The sequence below is a fragment of the Papio anubis genome, chromosome 4 (assembly GCF_008728515.1).
Source record: "Papio anubis isolate 15944 chromosome 4, Panubis1.0, whole genome shotgun sequence".
Classification (NCBI taxonomy): Eukaryota; Metazoa; Chordata; class Mammalia; order Primates; family Cercopithecidae; genus Papio; species Papio anubis.
The window spans coordinates 78097627-78113763 of NC_044979.1; the positions used below are offsets into that span (position 1 = coordinate 78097627).

Sequence of the window (16137 nt, forward strand, 5' to 3'; positions counted from 1 at the left end):
GACAAGGAGCAGATGCCTGGCAGGGTCCTTCTTGAAGGCTGGACTCACGCTTTCCCACCTCTTTGTATTTCCACCCCCTGACAGAGACACTTAATAAATGTTCTTAATGTTGATGTTGAGAGCTCTGTCGTCAGGCCTCTGTGCTTCAAAGGGTGCCAGAAGGAAAACAGATTGCTTTGTTTAACTTCAAGTTTTTCATTCATCATTTCAGGCATGCTCACTGTGTGCTATTTAAAAGGTTTCTTGGCAATCTGAAGACACTATGAAAAAAGCCTTGGTTGGAGGCGAAAAGACACTTGAACTTGCAACTTATTTATGCTTATTCTACTTATTTGTAAAGACAATAAAGACCTCAGCAATTAAAGTGGTGCTACCATGGAATCTGGTAGAGGTCAGAATAGCCCATTTCTCTCTGGTCTACCTCCCCCTTCATTTCATGGTTACCTCATGTCTCATCAGGTTTATATAAAAGCTTCCCAGTAGTTCTCCCAGCCTCCAGTCTTAGGCTCTTGCAATCCTTTCTCCATCTTACAATCTAAGAACACAAACTTGATCATGCCTCCTCCCTTCCCTACACCCTCCCACTACCCCCCGCCGCACTTAGAGAAGTGCTGTTTTTATTCTAGTGCTGTCTCCCTTTCTAGCCCCATGGTCAGGGCACCCCCATCTCCACACCCACCTCTCCTTCTGTGCTCTGGTTCTAAGTGTGCTGCTCCTTTCCCCTAAAAGATCTTTCTGCAAATTGCTTTCTCAGTCGGGAATGCTGTTCTGTTGCTCCTACTCCTTCTACCCAGCTCCTTCCTACCCGCCCTTCACATTTTGTTTAGTGCCACCTCCTCCAGGAAGCCCCTCCCAAGAGTTCCTGAGGCACCATGTGCTACCAGACACTACTGTTCACCATGCTGTACTGTGTTTACTTGCTCTAGCCCCAGATGACTGCACAAGACAAGATGGCAATGATCAGTCTGCTTCCTTACTACTGTATTCCTCTGGATGCTGCCTGAACAGGGCCCGGCTTCAATATCATTTGTTGAACGGACAATAAATGAATGACTAGATAACAAGGAATCCAAGTAGGGAGACCACATCCATGAGGTATGAATTCGAATTTTGTCTTCATCAGAAAGTGTGAACTTAAAAAAGAGAATTTATAGCAAAATACTACTTTAGCTCAGGATTCATCCTTTGAGATGTGAAGGTGGCAGCTGGCCCCGCGGAGACTGAAACTCCCCCTCCCACAGTGACTCCCGAGGAGCCACTGGCAGCTGGATCGCTCTCCTAGATGACTCAGAAACACATTTAGGTAACACATTCCTGGGAGAGAAATGGAGACTGTTTAAAATGGAGTCCTACTGGGACGAAACACTAAAGCTTGCTCAAAGTTAAATGTCATGTTATAAACTCCAAGTGAAGAGAAAACTCCACAATTTAAATTCATTCTAAAAAGGGCAGCAAGCCTCACATTAATAACGCAACTTCTTACCTGCAAAACCACATATGTCAATTTCCAAAACATCATGAGGTCAGTTGCAAATAGTGAGAATGCCCCACAGGTTTGAGAAAACATGGGTGTGGCACTTCCAACTCAGTGCCTGGAATCTTGTCATCGGTTATGTGTGTGCTAATTTGGGGCCAGGCGCTGGACTGGCCCTGGGCTGTGAAGATCCCCAACACGGTTCCTGTTCTTGTGGAGAGTCTGGCCTAATCAAATATATACTTGAAGATAGGCTTATTTAAAAAAAGATTCTAAGTACACCATGTTTAGCTGTTAAATTGAATCCAGCACACATGGGATTGAGGAGTAAGGCTTCGGCAACTTCTGTATGGCAGAGGATTTTTTTTTTTTTTTAAAAACCATATTTTCCAAAATCAACAGACTGATGACACTAAGGAATGGGTAATGTTTCAACATTCAAACCAAATGACGAAGGGCTTGGTTTTTATTTCGTCCTTACAGTTAGTAACCACTCCCCCAAAAACAAAACCAAAAAAAACACAATTCCACATAAAATTCTTCTGCCTTCCAGAATAATCATATATTTATTTTTATTACCTGGCACATAGGAGGTGTTCAATAAATATTAATTGAATGAATAAATCACAAGAGAGGAATTACTATGAAAGGCCTTTTTCAATTTTAGGTATTCTCTCTTAGGGAAGAAAATTATGTGTATTTTGAAGGATTCTGACTCTCATTTACCTCTCTGATCTTGGGCTAATTTCCCAACATGGGTATCATTTTCCTCACTTATAAAATAAAATCAGTGTCTTGGTTATTATGAGGATTAAAGGAGGCAACAGATATAAATGATAAGCACTCTGCCTTGTAGACAATTTTTTTCACCCTCTTCACTCCATTCTCCTCAACCCTCAAATAAAGTACTAATGACAAACCAAATTACTGGCCTGATTAAAAAGTTAGAAAACTTCAAAAGTAGCCTGGGATCACCAGCATCTAGCTAGCAAGCCTTTAAAAATGTTATTTACAATTTGGGGGCTTTGATTTTTCTCTTCTATAAGATGAGTGAGTTTCACTGGAGGATCACAACAGCCTTTTCAGTCCTGATTTTCTATGACTCAGAAGCCTACCTTATGAAGAAGTCAGATGTTGCTGACACATGAAGGACATCTGTGATCAGAAATAAAATGGACCCTGATTTCTCTTCAGAGGGAAGGGTTCTAAATCACAAACCAAGATAAAACTTGACTTCAAAGGAATCAATCTATATCTAGGTCAAGAATTGGTGACCGTATTCTTAAGCACCTTCCTTCCCTCCACCCCTACAGAGCTAACCTCCAACGCAAGTGAAGGTTCTATTTGTAGCTCTGCAATAATGTACATAATAAGAAATCTAGGGATTTTAAGCAATATCACAATTACAAATGGATCATTTGAAATGAGTAAGACAGTTGACACAATATTATGTCAAGCCTAACATTTGGCTGATTCTTTTTTCTTTCACACCCTGAAATACATCCAGGCGACCAAACAAAGAACTACCAAGATTGTTCACAACAAAAATCTCGCTACATTTTCATAAATATTCAGTGTAAGACTGCCACCTAGTGGTGGAATGTATTCTTGTATGACAAAATCAAACTGCTAAATTGACACAAGATAATTAAAAAACCAACAAGATTGTTCTTTGCTGCTTATCAAATATTTCAATGAAGTTTAAGAGCATAGCCATCTCTTCAGCCACATACTTTCCTCAGAAAAATTTCTGAGGAATGATGCATGCGTTAACCCTGCAACTAAACCCCACTGCTTCTGAACATGTCACAAAACAAAGGAGCATTATTATTCTATTAATTTTAATATGCATTAGCAATTTTAAAAGATTTCCCCAGTAGTCTGTTCTCACCTCGCAGATCCATTTGATCTAATCTTGATTTTAGTTATGCATGAAAATGCATTTAGAAGTGACAACCTTACAAAAAGTGCGCATTATAAGAAAATCTGACTTCAATTAAAAGCAGTTATGAAATCCCAGCAATTTCCAGCCGTCTCTTCTATCTTATCCTTTAGAGAATTACGTATCACATTAATTGGTATTCTGTCACATAAAAAGACACCAGCGATGATTAATTGCATCCTTGGTGCTTTTGAGTTATGTCTTCTTCACCAGAGGGATTCAAATCACACCTCATTACCTTCCAGCAGGTACCCATTCTGCTAACCCTCATAAAACCTCCTACCTTCCTGAACTTCTCCATTTGCTTGTAGAGGTCTGGATCAAGCTCTTGAGACACGTCCTTCATCCATAATAGTGCTCCTCTATATTCCGTCCTGCACTGTTCCATGCGGTTCACCGTCAGCCAAGTATCTGAGATGGCCCGATGCCGAAAAGTCTCCACTTCTTGGTGAAATCTACACAGAGGATTTCGCAAGGCCAACCTAGACAGGAGGACAAAGCCACACTTTCAAAACTAAGCCAGTGAGAAATTTAACTCCTTGACATTCTGCCAATCTTAGACTCACGAGTCTAGAACAGTGCCTGGAATGTAGAAGCTGCTCCATCAATATTTGCTGAATAATTGAAATACATGTAGTTTGAACTGATGAGTCAGCCAGAGAAGATTATCCATGTACCCATCCCTTAGCTTACTGCTACTAACTGGACCACTGGCAAGCACCTCCATCCACGTTGTTGGGGGTGGTCTTGAGCCTGGGCTGAGTGCTCATTTGAAGCTGGGGTCAATCCTGTGTTCATGGAGGACGGCCAAGGCATGACCACTGCCCATTTCTACATTTGGCCCTTTGAGGAGGCATGGAGTGTATATGATTAGTGTCTCTCTGACTAGGCCATTTTAGATCACTCTCCAAAGGCCAAGGCATCTACTGCTCACTCCAAGAGTCACAGAGGAATGAAATATGAGCAGAAGTATTTTGAAATGGTACAGGAAGGGGGACCAGCACATTTACTGAGAGGCTATTGTGTGTTAGCACTTTCAGACAGGTTACATTATTTCATCCTTGCTAAAAAAAACACTTGAGGATACTACACCAGAAACGAATGTGATGAAGTAGGTGTAAAATTATTATAATGTTGGCTATAACATATGCCATTTACCCAGCCAAAAAACGTTTAAGGCATATTAAACTTCGGATATAACACTCATCTTGGGGAAAAATACTGCTTCTTCCATCTCCCTACCCAAAAATGAGCAATGTCAGATGAATTATACTCTTAAAATATACTCTTCCCCATGAAGTTTCAGGGCACAAATGCCAAAAAATGAATATTTAAATTTCAATTTAAATGCAAACTTATTTAGCTAAAGGTAACAATGGTGTCAGTGAACTGAAGTCAGCTTTTGGAAATTCCATCAATGTCTGCAATGCCTTACATGTGTGTAGCACGGTAAAATTACAAATGGTGCAATGAACTATTTAAGAAAAAATTTCCTTTAACTATTTCCCCTAGTTTCCTTCTTGTCTGTAAAGTATTATTCTTAAATACTGAGTACTTGTATAAGAATAGCCTGCTCACACTGTCCTACCTAGATGTTGCAGATTATTTTCAAAGACATTGTTGTGCCATAAAGTAAACATGTTATTCCTGTTGGTTTGATTTAATACTCACCTTTCATCAAATAGAATATGTGGTTGTAGCAATGACTACTGAATAAGTCAGTAAAACAACACTGGTGTGAAGGTTTGTGTAACTGGTGACTTCTATTTAAAGAGATCAAGAGTCCTCAGCTATCTCCCTAACGATTCTGTTCACTTCTATATTCTTTTTTCTCTTCCTTTGCCTAAGAATTTTTCTCACTGAAGTTAGTGATAATTATATGTTTAACATATGACAACTTACTCTATGAAATATTTTTTTAGGAATCAATTATTCTTGCAAGGTTCGAAATGGTCCTATAGGCATAGAAACTATCTATTAAGAGGTTAAAAGTAGATCATCTCTATTAGCAAAATTTTAGTTGCTTTTTAATTTTCACTTTTTGGTTTGTCTCTATTTTAAAATTTTTCTAGAATGAGTATGTATTTTTATATAGAAAAATTATAAATAATACTAAATGGTAAGATTTAAGATGATAAACAAATACCTCTTGGGAAATGTGTGGAGAACTAGAAATGGTTTCATTCCAGCATAAAAGTTGGCATTGCCCACAAAGTCAGGGTCCAAATGTCATCAGGAAGAACCTAAATGCCCAGGAGAAGACACCACTGAAAAACAGATGCAGCAGGTCTCTTTTTTTTCTACTCCATCTTTCTTGGGTTTTCATAGGAACAACCATGTACCATGCTGCTGGCCTGTTGTTGGCCCAAAAGGAGGGAAAGCAGCAAGGAGACATTAACAGAAGAAAATGCTGGACAATTTGAGTAAGTGAAATTTCTATAGCCGGAATATTTGTGGGAACTACCTACATTCTCCTAATATTAGTGGGTGACATTTTGGGGGTTTGTTAGTTACTGGGAGAGAAGGGAGTGAGGAGGAGTGTCACTTTTCTCAGGCGCAGAGAGTGACTGTGTGCAGGGGCTCCTGCTTATTTAACATCCACCATAAAAATGAGTCACAGTTGTGTTAAGAAAAAAATACCACTCATCTACCACAATTTTCCCTGTACCAGAGCTTCTCAAACTTGAATTTACATGAAAACAGCAGGGGTCTGGTTAAAACGGGGATGTGGATCCTGCGTGTCTGGGGTGCGGCCTGGATTCTGCATTTCTGACACTCTCAGGTTATGGTCCGCGGCCTGAGCAGTGTGGACCTGGGCATGAGAACAGCACCTCTCTGAAGTTAATTGGCCCACAGAGAGCGGAGAGGGAACCCTTCAACCTGTTCTCATTAGGCTCCTGCTTTAATCAGCTGCTGGAAGGGGACCAGACTGATTGCTACAAGCAACACGGAAGGTCAAACATAAGCCCAGGACAGCACTCATAGTGATTGACATATATAATGCCCCTATAGACCAAAAGAAAAATGAAAAAAAATTTTTTTTAATTAACAGGGAGGAAAAAAAAATCCTATGTATTAATCTTAATTAGAGAGTTAAGTACAAACTGCCTAACTAGTGAGTACAGTGCAGCTCCTCAGCCTCAGGGAAAATCCTTCTAAAGAATACTGTAAGATTCCCCTTCATGAGTAGGGTGCGTCCCAGAGTCTCCTCAGATCCCTCCAAATAGAGCCCCACTGAAGGCCACACACCTTTGCTGGGAAGAAAAGCAGAGGGCCTTTCCTGTCGCTTGCATCATCTTTCCTGCTCTGGTTTTATCTTGGAAGCCTTGGGATCGAAGAAATTTTCCCAGTTCGTTTTCTTCTTGAGACAAGACTGATGAAGAAAAGACCAAAGGAGCCATGAACAATGAGCATTTTGATTACAAAGGGAACAAGAAAGACAAATCACAAGGTCCTCTCTCTTCCAGAGGCGAAGACGGGATGAAATTAAATCCAAGTGGCAGGCTACAAGGTAAGCTCCCCCTACCCCCCATTTAACTTTCATGCTGTTCTTCCATTTACAATACGAGAGATCAAATTCACTTGAATACATCTGTCAGTGAGTTTGGTGCCCTGTAATCAGAACCAGAAAATGACCTCTGTACTGAAAAGCAAGCCCATAATGTGCTGCTTCGAGCTGAAATAAAGGAGTTGGGTTTGTCAAGTATGACTGTGGGAATCTTTTGTGGCTGCCTAGGATGCAGTGCTAGCTGCCTCCCATTATTCTCTCCTGCTGACTTTTGATCTCTGCTTTTTGAGTTACATTCTATTCGATTGTAAAGCAATTCAAATACCTCAGCCGTGACACAGGTTTTTGGTTGGAAGTGGGGGTAGGGATTGAGGGTGGGGAGGTCATCAGGTTGATGACAGTGGGTTTTAAAAATACAGAGCTGGAACCAAATCTGAATTGGTGATGCCTAATCTTGGCCTTATTTTTAAAGACAACCTCAGATGGTATTTTTGGTGGGAAAGTGATTTGGTGCAAGCTTTCTACAGATTGATTTGACAGTAAACATTTAAAAAATCATAGAATTGCATGTATCTTTGGATTCTGCACGTCTACTGTTAGGTAGGAGTACTTCCTAAGGAAGTAGTAAAATGGGCACAAAGATGTAAATGCAAAAACAATCATAGCATCATTATTTATACTAGTAAAACACTCTCCTCATACTAGGAACTAGTTTAATAAAATACAGTGCACCCACATAATGGCACAGTAGGGGTCCTGAACACACACTAGCAGCCAAGCCCCCGGCACCAGAGTGACACTTAGCTTCCTAGGATGTGCTTTCCCCCTAAACACAGCATTTACCATCAACAGATTTTGAACATTACTTTTATTTCCTATTTCTGTATTGATGTATTTATACACCATGTGTTACTAAAACTGCTTTCTAAATGCTACTAGGATTCTTGCCAGTTTTCACAAACCAGTCAGACTTTTCTTTAAGAACGTACCCCCATTCCTGACAGAATCTCACCAACAATAATTGTAGAACATTAGGCAGGAACCACAAATCCAAAGGTGAAGGCTAAACTCGATACTGCTACCTTATTAATTTGTGACTATAGTTTCACTCTAAACATTCCCTTGGGAAGGCCCAGTCAAGAACAGGCTTTTAGAACCCATTTTTCCTGAGAGATAAACGATGACCCTGCTTCTCTTCTGTCTCTCAAAAATCAAGCTCACCATCAAAGGCCTGCTCGCAGGTTCCTTCCTCTGTGAAGCAATTGATCCCTATTTCTCCGGACAGCAGCGCTCTCTGGGCACCTGACTTAGGACTCACCTCGTGTGACTGGGCGTGTGTCTCTCTTTCCCAGGGGGCTCTAAGCTTTCCAAGACAGGGATCTCACTCAAACTGTGTATTCCCCAGGCCGAGCATAAAGTCTTAAATTCATGGTGCTAATTAAATGCTTGTGAACTGAATTAACTATAATTTTGCCTTGTTATCCTCATACACTTTATTTCAGTTTAAATACTTATTGCCTTTTAATACTCATGCCATGGTTCTATGTAGCTTTTTAAAACTCCTATAATTATAAGAAGGTTTTTTTGTTTTTTAATACCTTCCATTCCTTCTCTTCCCCACTGACTAACATGTGTCTCACTCAAGTCCACAATGAATCTTCCCCTATGGAGAGCAATTTCTCATTTTTGTTCTTAATAGCATGAGGCTACTGTCACCCTTTTTACCTTGAAGTCTCAAGTCACATACAAATGAACGCATTTAGCTTAAGGCTAGGAAGAAACCAATTCGTGGTACCTGAATGATTACATGGCTGGCGAAATGTACTCTTTCCTAAATAAACCTAAGTAGGCTGAAGCATTTTAAAATAATTTTGGCTCATTTTAGGCACTTGAGGATTAACTTGGGGCAGCAAACAGGTTTCATTTTAGGTGCTGACTCTGATTACTTGGCAATACTTACTCAGAGGCCAGTGGAAGGAAGTGTGAGCTCCATCAGCGTCAAGGTTAGATTTTCTGAGAAGGGATGGTCATTCTTTAATTTTAAAAATTCAAATACTGAAATTAACTTATAGAAGTTTAAAATTCAGGTATAACATAGGTATCAGGTAATGCACGAGGGCTGGGTGTGGTGGTTCACACCTGCAGTGCCAGCACTTTTGGGAGGTAGAGGTAGGAGGATCGTTTGATAGTAGGAGTTCAAGATGAGCCTGTGCAACATAGCAAAACCCCTGCTTCTATTACAAGAAGAAAGCAAAAATAAAAAAAGATAACTCGAAATGTTCTATTAATAAGGTTTCAATTATCTGGGACTTGAGAATTCAGAGACAAAAACATTTTTATACTTACTTGCTGATTAGGTTTTCAGATGTGCCCTTAAAAACAAGGCAACCATGGAACTATGAAATTAATCAGCTTGACAGCATTAACTCACTCAGCACAGATTTATGGATGATCCAACACATACGAGGCACAGTTCTTGCCACTAGAATACAGTGATGAAGAGGATAAAGGAGTTCCCCACACTTACAGAGCTTATATTCAAGCAGCAGGAGATAGAAAATAAAACATAATCACAAACACGAAACACGAAAAAGAAAAATACCAGGGAGAGCAATGAGAGATGGGGCGTAAGAGTGAGTGCTTAGTAGCTGCCTTAGACAAGGTAATCAGGGAAGGTGTCTCTGAGCAGGTGACCATTAGGCTGAGTTCTGAATGACAATAGTCTTGGGACTATGAGAGCAGGGACCTTCCGGGCAGCAGGAACATCCAGTGCAAAAGGCCTCAGGAGTTTGGTGGACAAGGGAAAAGGTAGCTGAAGAGGTGAACTGGGGCCAGATCATGTCCTATGTATAAGAATGGGAGTCAGATTCCATTTTATGTGTTATTGGAGGCTTTTAAAAGTAGGGGAGCAATGTGATCCAATTTACGTGTATTAAACCTTTTATTCTGAAAAAATGATAGACTTAGAGAAAAATTACAAACAGTATATAGAGTTCCTGTATACCTTTCCCTAACATCCCCTAGTACTTACTTTTCCCTAGCATCCCCTTATATTTACATCTCACATAATCATGGTACAATAATTAATATTAGGAAATTAACACTGGTACAATACTATCAACTAACCTATAGCCCTTATTTGAATTTTACCAGTTTTTCCATTAACATTCTTTTTCTGTTATAGGATCCAATCTAGGGTCTCGCCTGGCACCAAAATATTGAGTTTCCTTAGTCTCTTAAATCTGTGACTGTTCCTTTGTCTTTATCTTTCACGACTTTGACAGATTTTAAGAGTACTGGTTAGATATTTTGTAGAATGTGCCTCAATTGGGTTTGTCTGATTTCTCAGAATTAGACTGGGGTTATGGATATTTGGGAAGGATTCACAGTGCTGAAGAGTCTTTCTTAGCGCACAGCATCAGAGGTTACATGACATCAGTGTACCTCATCACTCATGATGTCAAGCTCAACCGCTTGGTTAAGGAGGTATCTGCTGGGTTTCTCCACTGTAAAGCTAAGAATTTGTTTTCCTTTTATAATCATTAAAAATCTTGGGGGGAATACATGAGACGATGCAAATGTCCATTTTCTCCTCGAACTTTCACTCACTAATTCTAACACCTTCAGTGAATCTCACCTGTCACAATTCTCACTGTGGTGTTTGCCTAATGGTGATTTTGTAGTTCCCTCATTCTTTCCATTAATTAACTGAAATTATTTTATGAGACAAAGCTGCCCCTTCTCCACCATTTATCTCTCTCTCTTCATATAGACTTAAGGGAAATTAATTTTATTCTACAGGTTATAATTCAATACTAGCATTATTTATCATTATTTAGTTTGTTGCTCAAATTGTGCCAGTTTTGATCATAGGTTTGCTCCCGTGTCCTTTCAACATATCCTTTCTCAAGCACTACCTTATGTTATAGTGTTACAAATAATACAGGTGCATTTTGAATTTTCCCTGCCCCAATCCCAGAATCAACCACTTCTCCAAGGAGCATTTCTTTTACTGGGGAAAGGTATTTAGAAAGCAAGATCTGGGTGCCAGATGTACTCACTGCTATGGGGTGTTAGTGCTTCTAGGTCATGTCAGCTCAAAGAAGCAAGAAATATATGAATGTACACTAACCCATGCATATGCCCTCATCTGCATTTATTTCTGTATGTATCTATCTGTATAGATATTAAAAACAATGACTTCAGAGTGGCACCTTTGATGCCAGTGCAACACCACAGTGTTCCTTCTAGCTTCTCCTTTTCTTTATCTGTAACTTCTTTCTAATGTAGGGAGTGAGAAATCTGGCTCTCATCATCCACAATGTCTTTACAGACAGTTCAACTTCAATATTTGCATAATGTAGTTTCAGCATTGCTAACCCATATTCCTATAAGAAACAAATTTACCAATGAGAGTACGGCTTCCATGTATAATTCTTTTTGTGTTTAGCCTCAGAATCTAGTTAAAAATAATTATGTTCCAAAACTACTGAGGTTAGTTCTTGTTTTTCTCAATTCCGGTCACTGTGACAATATTATTCATTTATAATGCAATTAAGTTCATTTATTACTGTTTGCATTCTATTTTAGATTTTCTCACATCTGGCTGGATTTAAGTATTTTTTGAGTCTATGAAATGTCACTATGGTTTTAGGAATCAAAGCTATGGGAAGGTACCTTAGGAAGGTACAGCTCCCTCCTCACCTTTGCTCCTCCATTCTCAACCCTTTTCCCATCCTCACCCACCACTGGTATCCAGTCTCTTTCGTTTCTGGTTTATCCTTCCTAAATTTCCTTTGCACAATGAGCAGGCTTGCTCTCTAGATATAGCTATAGATGGTAAAATGTAATGTAAAAAAATGGTAATACACACACTCTATATATATTACCTTTTTTTACATTTATATTTTATATCACCTTCTTGCTTGCATGAAGGATAGCATACTATAGATACACTTTTATCTTTTGCTTCTTTCACTTAAAAGCATATCCTCCAAATCACTCCATATTAGTTCACAGATTTTCCTCATTTTTGTTTCTTTGACAGCTACATAGCAACATCCTCAATTAACCATACTATTTTTAGTCTTCTATCAAATTGGGATCTCTTTCAAGACCAAGCAGGGCAGAACTCCTCCCTCCTGTCTCTATTGAGATGGCATGGCTCACATGAGCTTAGTGGGTAGACATAAAAGGGCTTAGCCACCATCCACAGCCAGCTCTGCTGGCACAACCAGGTGACTACTTCAAGGGTGGGGACATTATTCTAACCCTTTATATTACAAGATAATTATGAGCCTTGATGGTGTTCCATTATAATTCTATTAACTACTCTGAGGCGGTTTAGGGGGAAGTTTTTCCTCTATATTCTTCTAGAAACATTAATATAGGTGGAAAACATGATTTCTGTTTAGAGAATCACTATTTACAGAAAATATGCAAGCATCCTTCTTTTCTTCCCTTGTTACAATATGTATTGTTTAATGAAAAGTGGACACACCGACTTCATGTGACTTTCTTAAAAAAATAAAGTTATAATTTTCTAAATTATTTTGTTTTCTACCATAAAAATGAAAATGATTCATTTCATGGTGAATACTGGGGGGATGGTGGGTATAGTAAGAAGAAGTTCGACCAGTAGTTCCCAGAACACAAGGTTTAAGCCAAGGAAGATTCTGATTGGGTTTAAAAGTGTACTTTGATTGACAGCAGTGCAGACAACAGGCTAGAGAAAGCAGAGGTGGAGGCAAGATCAGTGAGGAAGATGATTAGTAAACCAAGTGAGAGAGCAATGGTGGTGGCCTGAACCAACATAGTGGCAGAGAAGATGGAGAGAGGAAGGAGAATCTGAGAGCTATTTAGGAGGCAAAACCCAGCATTTGAGACTGACTGGATGCAGGAAAGATAAATAGGGGAGTGGTGGTCATGTGTCTTAATTTCCTCACAGATCAAGACCTGGAGTTGCAGCCCTGGAGAAGTCTTAGCGCAAACACTTAGGAAATACTAACATAGATAATTTATAAAATACTGCCTCTACATACAATGATTTTGGACTTTCCTGAAGTAAGTTTTTTTTTTTTTTTTAAGAGACAGTCACCTTCTGTCTCCCAGGCTGGAGCACAATGGCTCATTATAGGTCACTGTGATCCTCCTGCCTCAGCCTCCTGAGTAGCTGGGACTGCAGGCACATGCCATGGTACCCGGATAATTTTTAGGTATTTTTATTTTTTGTAGAGATGGGGGTCTCACTTTGTTGCCCAGGCTGGTCTCAAACTCCTGGCTTCAAGTGATCCTCCTGCCTCGGCCTCCTAAAATGCTGGGATTACAGATGTGAGCCAATGCATTCAGCCTACCAAAATGATTGTCTTAATAAAATATTACTGATGTAGAAAAATATTACTGATGTAGAAAAATGATGTACAAAAATGACGTAGAAAAATTTTCTACTGATGTAGAAAATCTGTGATTACTGAAAAGGGGTTTGTCAGCAGTCAGCAACAGAAAGACTTCCCATAGTCTAGTCTCAAAAATACAGAGATTATATTATTAAAATGACCTACAAGTGGAAACTGAAAAATGTACTAACATATAATTGATATTAGTGTTTCAGAGATAACTTTGTTGTTAATGCTTTTAAGACAGTCTGACTATATGAAAATATCGTTCTGTAGGAACCTAATATCCAATACAAAAAACATTCATGAAGAAATGTTGTCAACAAAATATCATCAACAAATTAACTGTATGTGCCTTCTGTCTCTGTTTGTTATCTTAAAAGGAACAAAACTGTGTATCAGAGAGTGAAGATAATCACATAAAAAAAAAACCTGAAGGTAAAAAGCCCAAGATACAAACTGAGAAAACTCTTTTATAATTGGGAAAATAAATGGCATGTCCATATCCATGGGAGATCCAAACAGAATTCTCCTAGTATGATACTTGCTTTGAAAGATAAATAAGCTATGTATATTACCGATAAAATTATTAGAGACTCTCCTCCCAACTGCCTAAAGACATAGACAAACACCCTTAGTTTCCTAAGCATCTGAAATGATGTATCAAGACAAAATACCCTGCTATTTCTTACTGTCTATTTGATCGATATTCATACTGATGTCATACTTACAACATATCCTCTTTTGATAGAGTACAATTGCTTTCGATAAGTCCAGACAGGTTCTCTGAATTGAATGAAACAGCTGTAATAAAAATACAAACAAAACACAAAATAAAATAGACAGTGGTGAGATAAAAAATAATTACATTGAACACAACCACAGTGTTCAATTTGCCTAAAACAAGACCACATGTCTAAGTATGCTTAGTGTTATGTGGTGCACTATATAGAAACTGTGACCAAAGCCTTTAAATATCTCCTATTATTCTATATTTATTGGAATTCATCATCTCTGCAACTTAAATTAAGATCTGCAGAACAGTTATATCCTCCGGTCTACTGAAACAATAGCTGAAAACAGAAATCCTAAGTGAAGGGTCCAGTTAGATGACTTGGTAAACCAGACCCAATATTCATTCATAATCAAATTTATTCCTTTCACCACTTGCTGTTTTTTTTTAAATGGAGGATCTGTCAATTAAGCATATTTAGAAGTTGATGTTAACTTATTTTGTGATCCTAATGTATTTTACGGCATGCTTAAACAACTGGATAAAGCAAACAAAATCAATCAGCTGGATGTCCTATGTATTTAGAAAACATCTGATAAAATGATGTTGGGCAAGCAGTCCCCAATACTCCTTATTTTCCCAACAATTTCATAAAACATACAGAGAGAAAATATAATGCCATGCTGTGGCCATACTAGAGGAAACTGGGGGAAAGGCAGATGGGGCTGTGCTGAGAAGAATCTAACTTGATTTCAATGCATGTTGGTTCCAGCCTTTGTTTCAGAAACTGAGATAACTCAAGAAAAGACAGAACAGACGTCACACTTTCTCCACCCTTTGCCCACTAACTTAGGGATGAGATATGGTATCAATGAGAAAACCTGGCAGATAAACATCCTGCCTCTGTGGAGCTACTCACTAAGGCAGGGCAAGGTTTTCCCTCTTTCTCTCTCCTAGTTCACTGGCCGCAGTGGTGCAGAAATTATATAATGGTATCATAACGCATTTCTACATTTGAGTGAACACAGATGATCTGTTTCATTATAAATATGACTAAATTAATAAAAACAGATGTATGCATATATATTTAAAAGATTAAAACCATTTCTAGGAATGCTTAAAGCTTGGTTATGAAGAATATAAATTTGCTAATTCCCATTTCATTAAATTGCATCTTCCACCTGTTTAGTAAAGAGCCGTAAAACAAAACAGAAGATCAGCAGTCTGAATCCATCCCTTAGCAAGTGTTTTATATCAGTATTCTGCATCAAAACCCACTAACACATAGTATTTCCTGAACACAGGAGCAAGGACGTTCAAAAAGTATGTCTAGGAGTTGTTCTGTTGTTACTGTTCACTTTTTAAAAATTGAGGTATATCGGCCGGGCGCGGTGGCTCAAGCCTGTAAGCCCAGCACTTTGGGAGGCCGAGACGGGTGGATCACGAGGTCAGGAGATCGAGACCATCCTGGCTAACACGGTGAAACCCCGTCTCTACTAAAATACAAAAAAAATTAGCCGGGCGAGGTGGCGGGCGCCTGTACTCCCAGCTACTTGGGAGGCTGAGGCAGGAGAATGGCGTGAACCCGGGAGGCGGGGCTTGCAGTGAACTGAGATCCGGCCACTGCACTCCAGCCTGGGCAACAGAGCCAGACTCTGTCTCAAAAATAAATAAATAAATAAATAAAAATAAAAAAAAAATTGAGGTATAAATTAAATGCACTAAAATGCACAGCTCTGGAGTGTTCAGTTCTGTGAGTTATGACAATTATATATACTAACATAATCATGCCCAAGGCAAGATAAGAAACATTTCCATCATCTAATCAGTCCACTCTGCTGTGGCAGAGTGACTCTGGCAAGAAGATTTCTGTCAGCAGAGATTACTTTTTGTCAGTTACTGTACTGAAGAGCTGTTTTTCAGAAAGGGATTTCATTAGCAAGCAATGTGGACAAATATTAAAACTCAGTGCAACATTTCTATATTAACTTTCCAACAGATTGCAATAGCATCTGACCATTATTATAGCTTGGCACACAAGTTTTCTGTGCCAGAAGAATGAAATTTCTTGGTTTATAAGTTCGC

General features: G+C 39.0%; 1 protein-coding gene across 12 annotated transcripts in view; it reads right to left on the reverse strand.

Annotated features, from left to right (window-relative positions):
• The window catches only part of ICA1 (islet cell autoantigen 1), a 154844-nt gene that overhangs the window by 106515 nt on the left and 32192 nt on the right, over positions 1–16137 (reverse strand). For all 12 annotated transcript variants that reach the window (XR_002521060.1, XR_002521059.2, XM_009203339.4 and 9 more), the window contains exons 4-6: positions 14051–14123; positions 6666–6789; positions 3700–3898 (exon numbers count right to left, since the gene is read on the reverse strand). Coding sequence is in view for 10 of the 12 variants with exons in the window: in XM_009203339.4 (XP_009201603.1) it covers positions 3700–3898; positions 6666–6789; positions 14051–14123 (396 nt within the window). In the remaining 2 variants the exon portion in view is untranslated. The remainder of the gene's footprint in view (positions 1–3699; positions 3899–6665; positions 6790–14050; positions 14124–16137) is intronic.